A 20,138-nucleotide genomic window follows, 5' to 3' on the forward strand; every position below is an offset into this window, starting at 1 on the left:
AATCTTGGCCACTAAAACTCTCCTACCCATCATACAAGATGTTCCCAGCTCGGGGCTTTCATCATGCTGTGAAATACTCATCAAAATAGAAGCCTAATTAACACATCTTATAAAGTCTGCAAAAAGTGATTCACCAGTGTTACACAGTAAAAAGCAATAACTAGATTCCTTGAGCACCTCAAGCAATTGGACAGCAATGTCCTTCACCCACACACCTCTGTTGTTTTGGCACAGCCCTTGCAAAGGTCCATATTGTCAAGAGAATTACTCAGGATAGAACTGAGCTATATGATTTTCCAGACTCCAAACCAGATTATAGCCTAATGATTACTTTCACTACACAGTTAAGACCCACAGACACAAGTTGTTCTGAAAGGCCGCTTCAACTATTAGCTGTTCAAGACAACCTGAGTACACATTGACAATGAGAGGAAGAAAAGGAAGAGGTTTATAATTTTTTTTTAAATAAACTTTTAATGTGTTATATAGGCATGATCGCTATGAGATCTTCCACCTATACGCAATACTACACACTGCAACACACTGTATTTTCACTGTACATTAAAAAGTCTGGGAAGAATATTCCTTCACTGGAAAAATATCATACAATCACTTAAATAAACAAAGACAACATTACAGTGCAAACAAAATCCTGGTTTTATTTATTCTGCAATTACTGAGTACTTTCTAAAAGTCTTTTTAAATAATAATCAAAAAACCTTCCCACAGACAACCAACATTTTCTGAGATGATTTCCTCTTGCTGAACCAAGAATCCTGTTCTGATCCTTGAAGCTGTAATAAACTGTATACATGTTTGTATGATGCATATTGACCTGATTTGTATGAAGCAAGGGATCCCAAACCAAAATCTGCAGACAGCCATAAAGTGGCACCTGCTGGTTTCAGCTGACTTTCGATCAAGCCCATGACAAGAAAGATTCAGTACAACAGTCATCTCCATGAGCTAAAGACAATGTGCTTAAGGAAGTCTGGCAAGGCCTTGGTTAACGATAATGTTGGTTTCTACTGGTAATATCTGTTAGAGAGAGTAGGGGCTTACTTTTCCATTACAGAAGAAGAAAAATGGCCATAGAACAGCAACAATGCCAGATTCTCAAAAATGCACTTCAACATGCAAAAAGAAGGAACATGACATATTTCTGTCCCAAGGGGCATGATGGAGTTGCCAGAGCCCACACATGCAAAGACTCTGACAGCAGTGGATGCAATCTGATTCCTAATCCCTGTGAGCTCTGCCATCTTCATGAACTCCTACTCTGGTGAGAGAAGAATATGCTAACTTAAAAGTGCCTGTATGCTTTTGCCAATGGGGTGATGTTAAGAGGAGAATGAAGAGTTCTGCAAAGACTTTAGGGAAATAAAAGGTGCATGCAGGTGAATACATGAAAAAGAGGATATTTGGTTTCACTTGGAGAGGAATGTTGTCTCTTTCTACTCCATTGTGCCACCCTTCTCTCAGAAAACCAGTAAGAACCTAGTCCAACGCAGCTTCAAATTTGGGGTGAGATAGGGACAGCTTGTCCCACTACTGTTGCTGCAGAGAATGACACTGGGCTCCTCACATATGTGTGATCCACTCCTGTTCAAACTCTGTGTTGGATGTCATATAAAGAACAAGGCAGGCTTAAAAGGAAGCAGAACATTAATCACCGATGACATTATATGGGACATCCTTGAGGTTCTTATCAGATTAGACAATACAATGAAGCACTACTTTTACAGGCAGTAAGTGGTTATTCCATTACAATTTTCAGATTTGCACTTCTTTCTAAGCATACAGAAAAGGGAATAGTAGGTAAGAAAGCTGAATTAAATAACACACAACTTCACAGTCCTATTGCAGTCTGCAAAATACATAAACTGCGTATAACCAGTTTGCTCCTACAACAGCTGATGGGTTAACGCGGAACATTCTAGACATAGGTGGGAGATGGCACAAAGTGAGGACTACTGGGCTATTGATTACCCAGTTCCAATTTCTGCACAATTATATTTTTTTCACTTATCCTATTCAACGAGCACACAGAGCATGTAGAAAATATCCCTCAAGTGGATGGGCACTGAGTTGGCAGGACCAAGGTACAGAGCAGCTTCTGCAGTGCTTCTGGCTGACAGTGATTGAAATATAGCAGGGGGCTTCTGCTCATGGTGAAAATGAACACTGGCCAGAAGGTATGTGTCAAGGGACCATGTTTTAAGAATGCCTTGGTACACCAGAAAAAACCCTTCTGCTCTGCTACATACTGCCGTTCTCATTTACACAGCTGCAAAAGCCATCTTATGAAAAGGCAGTGTGACACACACTTGTTAGTCTGCTACCTCAGTGAGACAACTGTTTGATCCAGATGAATGAGCAAGTGAAGATTTTGCCTACTAAAGCTTTATAAAAGCCTTTGACCACGCTCATGCATAAATACTAACCTGCATATTAAAATGATTCATTCTCAACTACTTAAAACATTACAGTGTAACTACCCCAAGCAGAATTAGCTGCCTGCATCTATGAATGAAACCTGCAAATGAAGACAGTAACTCTTAAGAGATTATTGTACCAAAAAGGGTAAAAATGTATAACAAACTACTTTTTAATTACATTCCCTATTCATAAATAATTGACCATGATTTGCCGTCACAAAATTATTTTAAGATAAAATGTGTGCCTAATAGGAGTTCAACATTTGACTACCCCAAGAAACTGCATTAAAAACCCAAAACCCACCGAGCTAAGTGACCAGAGCCACAGGGACTTGCCTGCTAAGCAGCTCCTTCTCAGCTCCACCAAGAACACCCTAGGGTTCCTCAGAGTCACATTACTCTTTCACATGGAGAAGTTTCTCAGGGTAGCAAGAGAATAAAAGTTGCTGGTGTTTTACTGCTAAGAAGAACTTGTTGATTCTGCTCAAAACATGGAGGAAGAACTTTCACTGGGAAGTACTTTCATTCACAGAGAAGCTCTGGGAAGGTTATCTGTTCTCCTTGCACTAAAATAAGATTTCTTTCTCTCATGTAGAAGCACAGTTCCAGAGGCATGATGCAGCATAAAAGTACCATACACACAGTCCCATACACAACTCTGCAGAGCGCTCATGTTCCCAAGACTAAAGGCTGCCACTCTCCATCACAGACTCAAGCACTGAATTCTGGCAGTGAATTCTGTGGAACCCAGCTTACCTCTCACCTCCCATCCACAGGAAGGGGTGAGACTAGGTTATTAGAGGGTCCGCACAGCCACAGGGTAGAGCAGTGACAAGTGTTCTGCTCCTTTTATAGGCAGCTTTTTTGTGGTGTAGTAGTGGATGACTTCAGGAACGCTGTCGAAGGGAGGGCTGTTCTGACCCAGGATGTATTTCTCTTTGGTTTTCATCAGTTTCATGTGCATAAAACCTTGACTGCTCCTGCAAGGAAAGCAAAGCGTTAGTTCATGTTTGTGCATAGGGAAGAGGGGAGCAGCACCACGACAGGCTCTCCTTCACGATATAGGGGAATGTAGGAGAACAAAATGCAAGTAGTTGCTGGGTGACAGGCCAAGACAGTGGCCAGACTCTGACAGACAGTGACTCCTAGCTGCAAACCCCCAAGGACAGTCCAACACAAAGCTAGTATTTTGTTTTCACCACCTGTGCTCTCTGGATCCAGATGCAAGGCTGTCTTACCCTGGAATTGATCCAGAGGCATGCCAGAGGACAATCCCTTTCCTGTCCCCCCCAGTGTTTTCCTGTAAACATTTACTTTTCACTACAGCCAATCATTACTTCTGGACCAAAAGGTGTCATTGGTTTTGGCCTGTCAGAGGCCTGCGGCTCTCTTCATAGACACATAGGCAGACCATGGACCTCACTCAGATGAGGCAAGGCCTGCCGTGTCCTGTCCTGTGGAGACTTCAGGACAGACCACACCCATCCCACCCTAGCAGCAACTGCCCAGAACACGGCTACGTGCAGAACATGGTGGCTTCAGCTGGGAAAACTTCCTCAGATGAGCCCATTCCCAAGATTAATGGCATAAAGACTTTCACCTGCACTGTACTGAGTGATGAAGGCTGCTATCCTGCAGCCTTTCTGCAGGCAGAAACCAGTTGTGACTTCCACACCTAGAAGACCTGCCTGCCCACACAGCACAATGCCTCTTTGAGTGAAGGCTCATGATTACACAGGTAAGAGGGAAGTGGCACGGTAACTGCCCTGTCTGCTCCTGCAAAAGCAACCCATCCCACATAATACCACTCTGATGGGTAGGACCCACACTGCCATATAGTACAGTGGGTAGTAGAGCTGACCTCATCTCTTCCCAGCAGTGACCCTGCAGTGTCGGCTGTCTTTAGCATGTCATACAGGCTATTTTAAGAATGTAGAGTTTAGCCAGGGCAAAACAAAAGCAAAGGACACCTCCTATGCTTCAAGATGTTAAATGAGGCCTAGAGGGTTTTTACAGCTTGCTTGATGCCCCACTCCCTAACTTTCTGGCTCTAAACCATTGTTTCTTCCAAGGATGTCCAGGGACAAAGACGAGTGTTAAAACTGGAGCTGGTCTATGTCAGCAAGGAAACCCAGTTTAAGATGACACAGAAAAGCTACAGCAGGAAAACAAATCATGCCATGTTAAAAGCAGCTTCTATAAAATCTGCCATTTTCTAATTAGCAGGCGCAGCATTCCCACTGGAAGTGCTTGTAGAAGAATCAAGCTCATATCTTTCAGATATGTTCAACAATTCTCTGATGAAGTGACCGTTTCTGGTGAGCAGAAACCACTGCAGGCACTGTAATTATAGGTCTACACACTTAAAATCTTGCTTTAAATACCAGTTTCTTAGAGGAAAAAAATCTCTTTTGAATCATAATTGCTATTTTCTTTAAGCAAGAGTGGCATCTTTAAATACTTTATTATGAGGACAGATGTCACTTCCTTCAGTTCACTATGCATCTGCTTTGCTACAAAATGCCTTAAAACTGTGCAGATAAATTAATAGACTCACAGGTGCATGCCAATTTCAGAAGTACAGCAAGAACTGGAGAATGATCTGCCAAGTGCATTTTAATGCAGAAAGGGCAAGGACACATGCCCTTTTTAAAACAGAAGGAAAATGCATATAATGTAACCAAACTGCTACAAGCCATGTATTCATGACAGACAGCTGTTGCTTCTGTAACAAGGACCTCTGTAGATACTTAGGTTTGGGTAGTACATAGTCATTGAGCTTACAGTATATGATGTCTATGGCTACCAGAATTCCACAAATGAACAAGAAGCATCTCCTCTGTGTCATGACAGATCAGCCTTTTGGGAGGCCACACTATTTGTGAAGATGAGTGAAAAAGAATGTGACCTAGAAGTTATGGATAGCAGCCTAATGGAATTCAACCAAGGCAAATAGAAACCTTCTGCCCTTGGGATGGAATAAACCCAGGCAGCAGTGCAAGCTGGGGCATGACTGGCCAGAAAAGGAACAGTGGTGGACAGGACACAGAACATGATTCAAGTCTGCCCATGAAGGCCTATGGCAGCCTGGGCTGCATAGCAACAGTGTAGAGAGCTGCTGGAAGAACGTGACTACTTCCTCTACAGAGCACTGATGAGGCTGCATCTGTACCTGTACCTGTAACTGGTGTGAGGGCCCCCCATAAAAAAGAGAAGCCAACACTGGAGCAAGTCCAGAGCAGGGCCACTAAACATGGTCTGGGGGTGGGAGCACATGATGTACGAGGATAGGATGAGGAAACCGTGTCTGTTCAGTCTGGAGAAGAAAAGGTGAGGTGGAGGGTGTCAGGTTGCAGTCATCCATTGCCTAAATAGAAGAGTTACAGAGAAGATGGAAGTTTCTCAGAGGTACATGATGACGCAACAAGGACAAGCTGCAACAAGAGCTCCCACTGGACATAAGGAAAAGCTTCTTCCTCATGAGAGTGGTACAGACATGGGACCAGGCTCAGACAGGTCGGGAGGTCTCCATCCTCACAAGTTTTTCCAAATTTGCCTGTACAAAGCACTCAGCAACCTGACGGGTGTGTCCTGCTTGGAGCAGGGGGTTGGACTAGACACCTCCAGAGGTCCATTCCCAACTAGATCTCTGTAGGAGTCTATGATTAATCTTTACCATTTGTATATTTTTAGAAACCACTAAGTAGAGCTTCTAGTTCAACAACAATTTTGATTTGAAACATTTGTAAAAATCTATTATTAAAGAAAAAAGATCAAAAAAAGAATCAAAGAAACCTGTGAAATTAAATTTCAGGACTCCTAAGTAAAACTTTCCTGAAATTGAAAATGTGGTTTTTTTGTGCAATTATTTCACAACAAAGCACAATAAAATCCACCTCCATTTCAAGCTAGGCACAAAACACTATTAAGGGCAAGACTTGCAAAAGGGACAAGTTGTGACACCTGAGAGGTTCAAGAAAGTGAGAAGTCAATCCAATGTGATGGCAGAGACTACAAGGTGCAGGCTGCATGGCAGATTGCTCACCTCCTGCTGTTTGGTTTTGCCCTTTGCCAACCAGCCAACAGGGATGACATCACCTTGCAACTGTCTGTAGAGAAATCTTATAGTTAATGGGGACAGGACTGTAGACAAGCTATTGTCCTGCATGCAGGTCTACCCCAGTCTGACACAAATGTTGAGGAGCTAGCTATCCTAAAGTGGGCAGAAGAGCAACTACTGACTCCTGGAAGCGGGGAACATGGTACTTTCCCGTGCACTTGTGCATTTTAGAATAATAAATTCTTCCTTTTTTTTTTTTTATTTTATAGGTGCCATCTAAAAATTAGCAGCTCAGACCTGGGAAAGCAAAATCTGATTGCATGGAGAAAGGATGAAAACACTTTAGCATAATGGGCTTACCAGACAAATACAATGGAGACCATCTCCATCAGTAAGCTAAAGCCATGGCCAGCTAAGAACCAGCTCCTTTGGGGTAAGTAACCTATTCTATTCTATTCTATTCTATTCTATTCTATTCTATTCTATTCTATTCTATTCTATTCGCCGCTTCAGCTCCATTTGGACCAGTGCTGTGGCTTGGCAGTCAGAGCTTCAGACCGTTTGCTTACAATCAAGGCAATATTTCTGCTGCTGTTTTTTCCCTTCACAGCAAAGCAGCTGAAGTTTGGCATGAATTAATAGTTCTGTGATCGTATTGCTTCACCAAAGCACCGTCTATGTCTCACAGTGATGCTGCACAAGGCCACTCCAGCAGCCCTACTTCTTATCAAAAGAAGAATCTTGTCAATTTCTCTTCCTTTGATAAAGTATGTTTGAAGAGCAAGCTGCAGTCACAGAGAACTCCCCAGCAGGTAACACATCTCATTAATGTATGCAATCTTTAATGCAATTCACACCAATGCTGAGTATCACTCACTGTCATAAAAAAGAGAATTTTTTGTTCAAGAAGACTATGAAACACCGGCAATGAAATTGACCCTGGTAACAAAATCACCCACTCCTAAAAAGCAAGATATTTAATAATACATTACATAATTTTGCAGGTGCTGATGCATATTACCGGCAGCCAGTATGCACCTCTTACACCTCTTCCTTTTCCTTGTAATTGCTCAATAAGTTTTTCATGAAGAATATAGGGCAATACTTACACTAAATCAATTCCTTTCATGATAGATGACTTAAAAACACTTGCATACAAAACTGATATGACTGGAGGTAGAAGGGTCACCCTCATCTCTCATAAACAGTAGTATGCAATCCACATACAGTTTGCATTTTGAGGGCTAAAACTCCGTCACTGTTTTCTAAGAATTCTATCTTATTTCACGGCAATGGGATGTCACCCCACATCCCTTCTTTTCAGGCAGTTTGCATTACAATTTCTAAGGGGTGTAGTCCTGCAATGTTAGAATCAATAACAAAGCAAACTGACTTGTGGGGTAGAAGGATTAAGCTCAATGAATGAAGGAACTCTCCCTGCGTTCACTGAATCATCATTTTATCATCACAGCCCTCTGTGACAGTTGGCTCATTTAGCCATTGAAAGCTGACTGCCTAAGACTAACAAACCTGGAGATTTTATTTGCAGATAGCTTTTCTGTTAAAACCAACTGGTTCTTTGTGGAACATCCCAGATGATTCAACTGTCAATTGGCCATGTGCAGATGAAAACCTGTGAGGTTATCTTCATTCAGTTATCAGTAACCTTCAGTCATCTTCATTCTCAGCTATCTCCTCTGATTATTCAGTGACATCTCTAACAGCCCTCAGTCAACCACTAGCTCCCATTTTCTTTTCAAGGCAGTATGTTGGAAAACTGGGAGGAAATGGATGGCCATCTAACATAGCATTTTGACCGTTGAAAAGTGGTTATTTACCACCTCCATACTGCCTCATGTCCTACCTCCTTTGTATCTTCTCCCCTTCAGCAAATGTGGTGTTTCTTCAGCTTTTAGAGTTAGAGCAGGTTGAAACCTAGAGTTTCCCTTTTGCAGGTCTTCCCCTTAATAGTGTTTTGTGGCTGGTTTGAAATGGAGGTGGATTTTATTGTAGTTTCTTGTGAAATAATTCCACAAAAATCGTATCCCAATCTATTTCTCCCCATGTATTTCTATGTTTTTTTGGTTCTCCTAAAAGAACAGAATTACTTTCATTAGGTAAAACCCAGTCTCAATGGAAAGCCCTCAGAAATGGATTTCAGAGGTCATTTTGTGTGAGGGTTGAGGAAGAGTAGAGGTGGCAACTGGGAGCTGTGTGAAATTGACCTCAAAGCTTTGCAATGTCAAGCATGCAAATTTTCTGTTCATAAAGGAGAAGAACTGAGAGGCAAGAACATTCAGTCAATGAACTGATTTTACTGATTGGTAGTGTTTGTAGCCAATAGTTATCACCACGTTGTTAATGATGGGCTGAGTTCTAATTTCTAGCCTGGCTACTTTTCTGGATGTCCAGAACTCTTTAAATTGAGCATTATTCCAGGCTTACTGGTGGATGAAAGCAAAGATTATGTTTTCAAATACTTTCCTCCTTCACTCCCTTCCTGCCTCCTTTTAGTTTCCAAAAAGTTACATTGTGAATCCCTTATCTGCCTTCCTTGTTCCAAGTAAACCAGCTGAGCTGTCACTAGTTGCAGCTAGAAATATCAAATGAGATACTTCTCATCTTCTAGAATGAAGAACAAATTAAGTTGGAAGAAAGTCAGCTTAGCACCTTGAAACCATGCCCTTGAATTAAACACTTCCAAGTTTATAGGATTTGAAACTGTTCACATCTACACTAAGGATCCTTCTCTGCTGCCTCCCCCTCCCCATTTGTTCTTGAAGTCTGTCTTACAGACTCCCCTCTTCTGGTATGCCTGGACTCATAGAGAATCAGTGCCTGCTAGTAACTGGCAAGGGCAGAATGCAACTACACATGTTTAACAGCACTATTGCTGCTAGATCAGGGACTAGGATTATAGGGACACTGTTCAGAAAGGAACGTGGAAGTTGTACTCCTCCCTGTTCCTCTCCTCCAAACCCTTTCGATCTAAGCTCTGATTTTAGTATGTAGAGAGATTACTGAAATTTCGGGTAGCAATGAGGAAAAAACCTCATGACTGAACTGCTCGTAAATCAGTTTCTGCTTAGTTTTCTATGCATTGTTGGAGTCTACCTGAATAAGTACAAGTAGAACATGTGCCTGATAGTGAGTAGTCCTGGTTTTGGAATACGGCTTTCTCAGCTCTTTCAACAGCAATAACTATTAGAACCTGCCAGGCCCAAGGTTTTCAAAGAGCAGAACCTAAATGGCAATCCCAAATTCACATATGTGAACGCTGATGAAAGCCAGTGCCTTGAAGAGATGAGACATACACATTTTGCAAGAGAAGATGCTGGGACCTGACCTAAGTCATGTGATATCATTACTATATGAATTCTGAATGTCACTATGGTTTCTCAAATGTTGCAATAATTCTTTCCCAAGTTTTCGTTCAACTGAGGGAAAACAGTGACAAAACAGTGCCACCACAGACAATATTCACTCCTTCCTTTCCTTATTGCAACCGTTCCCATGAGTTTCAAATACAGGACAGGAAAATTCCTAGTTGCTAATCCTTGCAACAAATTGCTTTGGAACTCTCAAGCATCAATGTTTACACAGACACAATTCTTCATATATGACTAATAGTCACACCTTGTTTAAAATGTTTTGCAACACAACCATAAAACCAAGTAACTTTGAATTACAGCTTTCACAGTTTTCAAAACCCAGTGAGGATGGGAAAGGAATTGTGCAGAGAGCTCATCAGACTGTGCATTGATCTTATGCCTGAAGTGTGATACAAGAATGTTCAAGAAATATTATTAGGTATTAAAACTAGTAATTTTTTCCAGAAAATGTTAATGGCTTTGAAACATCATTCATGTTCACAATCAGAAAAATTAGCCAAGCATTCCGAACACTGTTTTTGCTGAAGAAAGTGCTGTTTTGTCAGCATTCTGCATTCATTTTGATGAAATGTCACTTGGACAAGGAAAAAAGCAACAACTTTGCAGTTAACATCAGAAAAAAAAACATTCTAGCAATGTAGGAAACACATGTTGTGTTGTTTTGTTTTTCCATTCTGAAATGCTTTTCCATTTCAAAATTTTATTTTATATTATATGCTGTCACTTTGAACAAAACCTATAATATTTCATGCCAACCTACAGCAACAAAGAAATAAAATAGAATCTCCTCTGAAAAAGAAAAACCTCATTTCCGCCCCCCCAGATGAGTGATTACTTTGAAAAAATACTTTACTGGAGACATTCAGAGGCTGACCTGTCCACTACTTTTCCTGTCTCAGCTCTCTTTTTCAAGCACAGAGTATACAACACTGTAATTCTGTATCTGACAGCCACTGTCTTTATGGTACAATAAACAATGTCTCTTCCCATACTAGCAAGGGCTAGCAGTGTCCATTTGCAACAGCATCCAACACGTGTGAAAACCACTCTATGGAGCCCAGGCTTCATTCTCTATAACCAATTCCTATCTGCTGCTTTGAAGGTAGTAAGGATGTTTAGTAAGGTAGTAAGGAGTTCTGCAGGAGTGTCAGAATCCTTGCTGTCTGCTAACAGACACGTCCCTATCATTACTGCTTAGGCCAACAGCAGACTACTAATACACTTTTAAATACTTTTATTCAACTGCTGATTCAGAGAGCCATCAAAAATCCCACTACCTCTTTATAAATTATATTGACAGGAAGAAACTTATATTTTTTACAATATCACAAGTTACTTTCCAAGAATATATTACATGTTTTAAATCAACTGAAAGGTACCAAGTCCAGCATTAATCCAAAACCCAGAACCTTCCCAAAGTCTATGTTCTCAATTTTGGAAAACAGAACCTCTTCTACAGATCAATCCTGCATTTTCATGATGACAAAAAACTTTGCTTGTAGTCCCCTTTGCTATTTAGGGAAAACCACATGCCTGTTTATGAGTCCACAGGATCAGGATACCAGTAGATACCATCCTCTCTGAATTCAGCTCTGTTCTCTCTCCAGTGGCAATGATTGTGCAGAAATTATCTGACAGAGCAGAAAGCAAAGCCCATGACTGTTTTTACTCACAGTTTGTACATTTAGCTGACTTGTGAAATAATCCTAATCTAAAATCGAGACTAGCCACATTTCCCAGAATTGTAATGTGAGTCAGGAAATGAAGTGGTGCAGGTGTGATGCACAATCCTGACTGAAAGAGTTAGCTATTAAAGCCCAGCTGGTGGCTGGTCTTCATTGAGCAAGATTGAAACGTAATACCCTATACTGAGATGTTGTTCTATTGTTACATTAGGAAGGCACCTCTATGAGCTTGATGTGCAGTGAAGTCATTGCTGAACACCCAAACCACACTTATAAGTGAGAGATGGCTCTCCTCTTCCCTTTGCGCATCTACTTCCACTTCTTTCACCAGCCTGTTTGCTAGTAAAGAACAGACCTAATATAAGGAGCTTGCAACTAGGCATTTCAATGGCAGCCAGAGACTGGGAGCCTTGGTCACAACATAGTTACCAGGAGTATGGAGCTCCAGTTTTTACCCAACCTTATGCAATTAAAACTGGGTTTAAGGAAAGAGTGAGCCAAAGCCCTACAACCCTGAAGGAATACACAGAACAGGAAACAAAAGGAACAATGCAGGGCTGCTGCAGAAGGTACAAAAGTATGCATAGGTGCCCCTCAAGCCTTTGGGATCATTTTGTTCTGGGAAGGTAGATCATATTCCTTCCCTCTTCTGCTATGGAGAATTTAAACAATGCTGACAAGGAGGCCCAGCTTTCTGGATCACAATCCATAGAAAGATGCTTTTTGCCTCAAACACTTGCCATCAACAATAACAATTCCTTGTTCCCAACTGAGATAAGCAACACATGAATCTGTACCTCATAAAGACCTTCTTTATGCCCCCAGAAGCAGCCAATTCACATGAAATTAATTTTCCCTGTGTAAACTATGGTATCTCAAAATAACAGATATTGACATGAGCAACTTAAACTACCCTGATGAATGTTTTATCTACAGATGCATTTTAATTTGGTAACGAAGCAACTTTGATGTTTGTTTCATACATTTGGAATGGTCATTTTTGGAATTTGAATCAGACAAGAAACTCATGTGCAAATTCCCCATGCCAGTTAAGCCTGTCTGGCTCTCTCAAAGTCCACAGAACACAGAAAGCTTTCCTGCTGTTGGAAAAGATGGTCTTCAGAGATGTCTCCATTGCACAATATTCAGTTATAGTAAATGAAATTGAGCAAGTGCTACCATCTTTTAACTTTTCAAATACAGGTAATATTTGTGTAGATTCTCATTGCCAGACATTGCTGTGTTTTGGGAAACCTAAAGTTAGTCTTTTGTTACTAGAGAAAAGAAAACCATAAACCCAAAGACTAGAGTAAGAGCTTTCTTTTTAAATAAAAAAAGCTTGCCACATGAAGCTAAAGAATAGACTTTAAAGTGCTGTCACTTAATCTCAGTACAAAATCAGGGTGTCATTCTTCCTTTTTCCCTGAATCAGAAATGTATGACATTTAACTGAAAAAAATGCTGACTCACACATGCTGGCGAAGGTCCCTGAGAAGCACAAACACACCTAAAAGACAATGGTTAATATGAATGCCTGGAGGATGTGTGCAACATTTAGATAGGAATAGGTGCTGCAATTTTTGCCCAAGAATGCTCTTAGAGACACAGAGCTACACAATTATCAGAGCTTACCTTACCCCACAAAGCAATTCCACATCCCACTGACCTATATAGATCAGCTACTTTCCCATTTCTATGACTAAATAGAATAATTTTGGCCTAAACAACAATAGAGAAAATACAGGGTGTCGTGGTTTAACCTCAGCCGGTAACTAAGCACCACACAGCCGCTCGCTCACTCCCCCCAAGTGGGATGGGGGAAAGAATCGGAAGAGTAAAAGTGAGAAAACTCATGGGTTGAGATAAAGACAGTTTAATAGGTAAAGCAAAAGCTGCGCACGCAAGCAAAGTAAAACAAGGAATTCATTCACTACTTCCCATCGGCAGGCAGGTGTTCAGCCATCTCCAGGAAAGCAGGGCTCCATCACACGTAACGGTTACTTGGGAAGACAAACGCCATCACTCCCAACGTCCCCCCCTTCCTTCTTCTTCCCCCAGCTTATATACTGAGCATGATGTCACATGGTATGGAATATCCCTTTGGCCAGTTGGGGTCAGCTGTCCTGGCTGTGCCCCCCTCCCAGCTTCTTGTGCACCTCCAGCCTTCTCAGTTGGTAGAGCATGGGAAGCTGAAAAGTCCTTGACTAGTGTAAGCATTACCTAGCAACAACTAAAACATCGGTGTGTTATCAACATTGTTCTCACCCTAAATCCAAAACACAGCACTGTACCAGCTACTAGGAAGGAAATTAACTCCATCCCTGCCAAAACCAGGACATAGGGTCATCGATCAAGCAATGCAACCACAGATGACAAAATTACCTCATTAGATTTCAGTACCAACCCAATCAGATTTTGGAACCCTTGCTTTAATGAATCAAAATGCAAAAAGGTAGTTCTCCTACATATTGAAACACAAGTGCCTTTGGGTCCTGTAACACTCAGGTAGGCTTGGAACTGCATTTTAGAAAAGTCAGTGTCAGTTGTCTTATTTTGTCCAGTTGTAGCCAGCATTCTGTCAGTCTCTTGACAACCTATTTCCACAGGGTGATTTTTCTTAAACCTAAATTAAATCCGTATCTTTCCACTCTTTAATGGGATTGATTTATGCAGTTACACCACAAAGACTATTTTATTATTTGTCCCAGAATGTGCCAACAATTTTTACACATTTTGCAGTGAGAGCACTAGTAGTACAGTGCCAGAAACTTAATATTGGAGTTCACGGTCTTTTTCCAGTCAACCCTCATATATATAAACATACAAATCATCCACATTCACAGCAGAGTTTGTTCTCAACACAGATTAAAGAATTTGCCAGGAGATGACAATTTACAGTCAAGTGCTCCAAACAAAACAAGGGGGAACTGTGAGTTCATTCCTGTGTATGTGTGTGGGTTTGTGTAAACTCAAATTTTCCATGATATTTTCCTTAGATGTTATCTCTTCCTCACAGATATTTTGTGTGCCCCTTTATTTCATGTAGTCATTTATGTGGGTATACAGATACTCTGCCTGCCCCTTATGTATCCCTATCACAGGCTGAGAGATATCTGGCAACTATCCCATTTGCTATAAGAGCCAGCTGGAGACTTTCTTTTCATATTTCATGGATCGTCCATAAAAACATCATACTGCTTCTGTTCCTGTTGCTGATCCACTGCCTGATCCCAGGGAGGTCATCACCTCTCTGCCCTCATCCTCCTGCTCATACAACATACCTGTGCCACTTCTGGCTTCTGGAGCTCTCCTGTTGTGCCTGCCTACATATTATGATGGTAAAGATGCAAAAGCATCAGTCCAAGCATACAATAGAAACAGCAGGCTTCATCAGTTATTGGGGGGAGGGGGAGAGAGCAGACCCCGCCCCCAGAAAACCGACCAAACAGGGGGCTTGCACTCACTAGTTATCCCACCAGTGAGTTTAGGTGTCCCCCGTTCACGAATTGCTGTGAAAAGCTCATATACTGCATAAAACACTGCAAAAGCAACATAGTTGCTGTTACTAAACACAGCTTCTCAGGACTGCCACGCTTGTACCAGGTAAACCTATGTAAAAAGTAAAAAAACCTACAGTCAGGATGCTCAGCCTGATGGGAGGATGCACGCTACAGACTGCCGAGTGCTTTTTCAGAACACATTAATTAACAAGTGAAAGGTGACCACAGCCATCTGAAAGTATTTCATTAAGGTTTCTGCAGCCAGTCATAATTTTTAATCGATGTGTCTAAACAGTGATGCAATCTCTTCTCAAATTTATTACACTTAAAGAAAGTAACAGCAAGACATCACACTTGATTAGATAACCAAGAACAAATTCAATAATCACTTTAGGACTCTAGTTCAATACACAGTCAGAGCAAGCCTGGATGGCTTATTGCTCTAGCCTCACAGCTTAATCTTCAGCACTGCTTTCCCACGTTCAAAGTACAGTCACAACAGAGACCCATATCCATTGCTTCAGGGCTCTGTTACTGCCTGAATTTCCATTTCAACATAGCTCAATTGGGAAACAGGCCTTGAGGGGGCACCCAGAAGCAGCTGTAGTGTTCCTGAGGGAAATATCTAATCAAGCTGGACTCTGGGAGATGCAAATCTAGTATACATCCTAGTTCTCCTGTTGTAACATGAACCCCTTCAGTTTGGCTGGTGAACATTTGCCTTACACCAACAGGTTTTACTTGGTTTACTGTGCCCAGCTGTGGGGTAGTACTCCCTTCTCTCCTATACATCAGAAAGTCTTCCAGCCTCTCATGTGGAGTGTCCTAGCTCAAGACAATTCCACCTGTTTTTACAAGTTTGACAACATTGTTTTTGGGGGGAGTTGGTTTTCACACAATCAACATACATACAGGCCTTAAGGTCCCATTTGGTCTGCCATGACACCATACAGCTGATAGAGGACTTGGTGCTCTACCGTGGCAATTCCCCTACCTAATGAGTATGGGGAACGTTCTTAGGAACAACTTAGGAAGAAAAGCAGAAAGTCACAAGGACATTTGACAAAGGTGGGGAAGCTGAGAGACGTTATGGTTGAAATCCAGTAAATCTTCTTATCCCATGTGTTCCTAGGAAGCCTTTGTTCTCCTTCTCTCTCTTGCTTCTGGCAAGGAATGCAGCCAAGGATGTGCTTTTGTGAATCACAGGTAACTTACTATTTGAACAGACACATCAGCACAAGAACATAAACCAGCAGCAGTGGTCCCAAACCCCAGCTCCCTCCCTTTGGTTCCAACAAGCCAACAGAAGAAGCCATGTGCTTTAATGGAAATCAAACAGAACCCAGATAAGTTTGTCCCAGGCAAAGGGTTTTAGGACAACCTTGCTCCATAGGGATTTCACAGCACTGTGCAACAGCCCATGGGGAACACATTGCCTCTAGTTTCCATTGCATCAGCACATCTCCTGGCACTGACAGAAAGCACCAAGCATGCAGGTGCAAGGGAAAGACAGGCTTCAAGTAGAGGGGGAACTGGAAATAGCTAAGGATACTAGCCCTTCAGTTCTGTCAGAGTGTAAAAGCCCCTGCTGCTCTTATGCCTCTCTAGACTACTTAAGATCTGCTGTGTGGCACACAGTGGTCTCTGGTTAAGTAGTGTGGAGAGCCTGAGGACAGGCATGCTTGGGCCTATCATCATTTGGAGTGGATCAGGCTACACAGCACTTGATCTAGAGACCTTTAGGGTCCCGTTGGATAACAGGCAGCCTTGAGTCATTGCTGAAATCATTCTGGCATTTCAATTCACAAGGTCAGGGCTCAGTCACAGCCTGCCTGTGTTAAGTCATTCTATATGTTTTTTGAATCAATGTACTGAAGAGGTGGGACTAAATTATGAGATTAAGGCATAAGGGAAGTGTACAAATATGCAAAGCCTGCTGGGGTAGACTTAAGAGGGTAGCCACGGGGCACAAGGAGCCTTACTGGCTGTGATAAGTACCTGTTATGCCTGTGGACCTAGCAGCAAGCCAAATTGAGATTCACTGGTCCATTCTGGGAGACAGAGCTATAGCTATAGCGAGCAATAAAGGTCCCAGTCCTTCCTGCAAAACATACCATGATGGGGCTGGCAATCAGGACACCCCTTAATTTTCAAGAGAAGGGACATGCGCTGACAAGAAGAGACAATAAATAGTAAGGTGTGGAGAGTAACATGTTATCCAGCAAGCAGCTTATGCAGAAAAAAATCAAATAGAAGTTACTGTAATTGTACCAGAAGCACGGACACTCACACAGTTTTTGGGAAATGGGCAGTATACCTCTAATCAAAAGGCCTCCAAGAAACAGATATCAAAAACCTGGCAGCCACTCCCACAGGACACAACGACTAGAACAGAATCACAAAATGTGGGGCTTGAGGCCATTGCCTATATTCCCTACAACCTCTTATCATCCACTTCAATTTGCATAGCAATGAATTTGGTGAAATCATGGCAAGAAACAGTTAAAACTACAGTCAGCTTCAAAGCCAGTAGTTGCATATTAGCATATGCCTGCACTCTCTAACGTTAGTGTCACAGAGTGCTTCCTGAGATGTCATTCCATGGAAACACAGGCCATACAGTGTGTGCTAAGCAGGGACACTGTACAGACCATATCAGAGCAGGATGTAGGACAAGGACCTAGGGCAAGTTTCAGCAAAAGTGAGAAGCAGAGTCCAATGAGCATGGACATTCAGGAATTACTCACAGAGAAGATCTGCTCATTTTTTCCACTGTAGCATCTACCAACTCCAGAGCTAGGATTCAAGAACCATATACTAATGCAGCTATTGTAGGTTAATGAAACAACTGACAAGGTTGCAAGTTTATAACAAGAGTAAATTACACATGGCTGGTCAGATTTAATTTTGTGCCACAGCTTTATTAATGAGTATCCCCCATAAGTACCATGTGTCTTTATAGTGTGCTACCAGATGCTCTGCATCCAGTGCTTTTCACTTCACACATCATAAATGCACCAGTAAAATAAAATAGAAGTTTGATGCTGAAAGGGTCTGTTCCAAACATCATTTGACTATGCACATTCAACAGCAACATTCAAAAGCCTCCATCTTTTGTAGGTATCTGACACCTACAGAAGACCTCAAGTACACCCAAGCCTGCTTGTTAAAGGAAAAGTGAGCAAAGCCTGTTTTTATACCATCCTATGATGCCTAATCCTGATTCTAGTCTGTCCTGGTTTCGGCAGGGATAGAATTAATTTCCTTTCTAGTAGCTGGTACAGTGTTTTGGATTTAGGATGAGAACAAAGTTGATAACGCACCGATGTTTTAGTTGTTGCTAGGTAATGCTTACACTAGCCAAGGACTTTTCAGCTTCTCATGCTCTACTGACTGAGGAGGCTGGAGGTGCACAAGAAGCTGGGAGGGGGCACAGCCAAACTGGCCAAAGGGACATTCCATACCATGTGACGTCATGCTCAGTACATAAACTGGGGAAAGCTGGCCAGGGGGGGCCGCTGCTCGGGGACTGTCTGGGCATCGGTCGGTGGGTGGTGAGCAATTGTACTGTGCATCACTTGTTTTGTGTGTTATTATTATTATCATATTATTATTATAATTTTATTTCAATTATTAAACTGTTTTTATCTCAACCCACGAGTTTTTCTCACTTGTGCTCTTCCAATTCTCTCCCCCATCCCACCGGGGGGTGGGGGGAGTGAGCGAGCGGCTGCGTGGTGCTTAGTTGCCGACTGAAATTAAACCACGACAGTCCTTTTTGGCGCCCAATGTGGGGCACGAAGGGTTTGAGATAATAACAGATTAACCAGAGTGTATTAAGGAACTTATATCTGTTAGTAGTTGTGGGTCACAATGTTGGTTTCTCTGTTCTCGATATTGATTTGTATAATCTGCATCGCGCTCTTTTTCCTGCTGTACATATTAAAGATTGGTGTTGGGTTTTGCAGTTTGTTGTGGTCTGCAGTGAATAGTAATGTCTCGCTTGTGAGGTTTGTTTTTAGAACAATGACCTTGACGTTAGTGTGGTATGTAAACTTCGCAATGAAGCCGTTACTGTACCACGGAGACCATTTCGTGGAGACAACTAGCAATTGCAGTAACTTTTCTGAGAGTTTTTTTACGGAGGAAATGCAGAATGGCAGTGTCACTACCTTCTTCTATGATGTTTCCTCCTTCATTACATTAACTTTTCAGTATTTTGAACAGCCTTGGGCAGTTAAGATACTTCTATTAATACTTCTTGGGAATATTGTTTCGGTTTTGTCTAAAGTTGGTAAGCAATTTAAGAATATCATCCAGAGATCTGCCCCAAGGCTGAATAATTATGAGTGGCAGGGTGTGTGGGACAAGATGGGCAAGTACCTAGGCCAATGGGCACCCCCAGTGTTTTGGAACTTCACTCCTGAGCAAGTGCAGAATCCTGAAAAGTTAGTAGAATATTTGGAAAAAGTATGCTGTCACCCCGGCAACTCCAGAGAGATGCAGATCATTGCAACGTGCTGGGGCCTGGCCCATGCCTACCGAGCCCTGTTCAACACCATTCAGTACCCTCAAAGGGAAGAGAAGGTCTCTGGCTCTGACAGTAAAACGACACGCACTGCGGCCACTCAGACCCCAGCGACAGGCCCTGCAGCCACACCGACCCCAGCAACATGCACTGCAGCTACTCAGATGCCGGCAACAGGCCCTGCGGCCACTCAAACCCAGGCAACACGCACTATGGCCACTCCAACCCCGGCGACAGGCTCTGCGGCCGCTCAGACTCCGGTGACATGCACTTGCACTGCGGCCACTCCAACCCCAGCAACATGCCCTGTGGCTGAACCAAAGAACCAGCCTGTGCCGGTATCTGTTGCCCCTGTACACAAGAAGAAATTGTGGAAGCGGAAGTCGGCTCGTTTAGTAAGGGAGGAAGAAGCTTCTTCTAAAAGGGAAGCGGAGGAAGAAGTATACGAGACAGATGACCCTAGAGAAGGGCCATCACGAGAACGGGAGGAGGAGAGCCGGCCGCTGATCGGGGAGGAGGAAGAGGAAGAACTCAT

General features: G+C 42.3%; 1 protein-coding gene across 1 annotated transcript in view; it reads right to left on the minus strand.

The window, feature by feature from the left end:
• Positions 1-633: 633 nt before the first annotated feature.
• SHB (SH2 domain containing adaptor protein B) overlaps positions 634-20,138 on the minus strand; it is a 90,877-nt gene continuing 71,372 nt past the window's right edge. Inside the window, exon 6 of the mRNA XM_076361890.1 lies at positions 634-3,418. Coding sequence (XP_076218005.1) covers positions 3,235-3,418 — 184 coding nt within the window. The 3' untranslated portion in view covers positions 634-3,234. The remainder of the gene's footprint in view (positions 3,419-20,138) is intronic.

This window comes from Aptenodytes patagonicus, chromosome Z, assembly GCF_965638725.1.
Source record: "Aptenodytes patagonicus chromosome Z, bAptPat1.pri.cur, whole genome shotgun sequence".
Taxonomy (NCBI): Eukaryota; Metazoa; Chordata; class Aves; order Sphenisciformes; family Spheniscidae; genus Aptenodytes; species Aptenodytes patagonicus.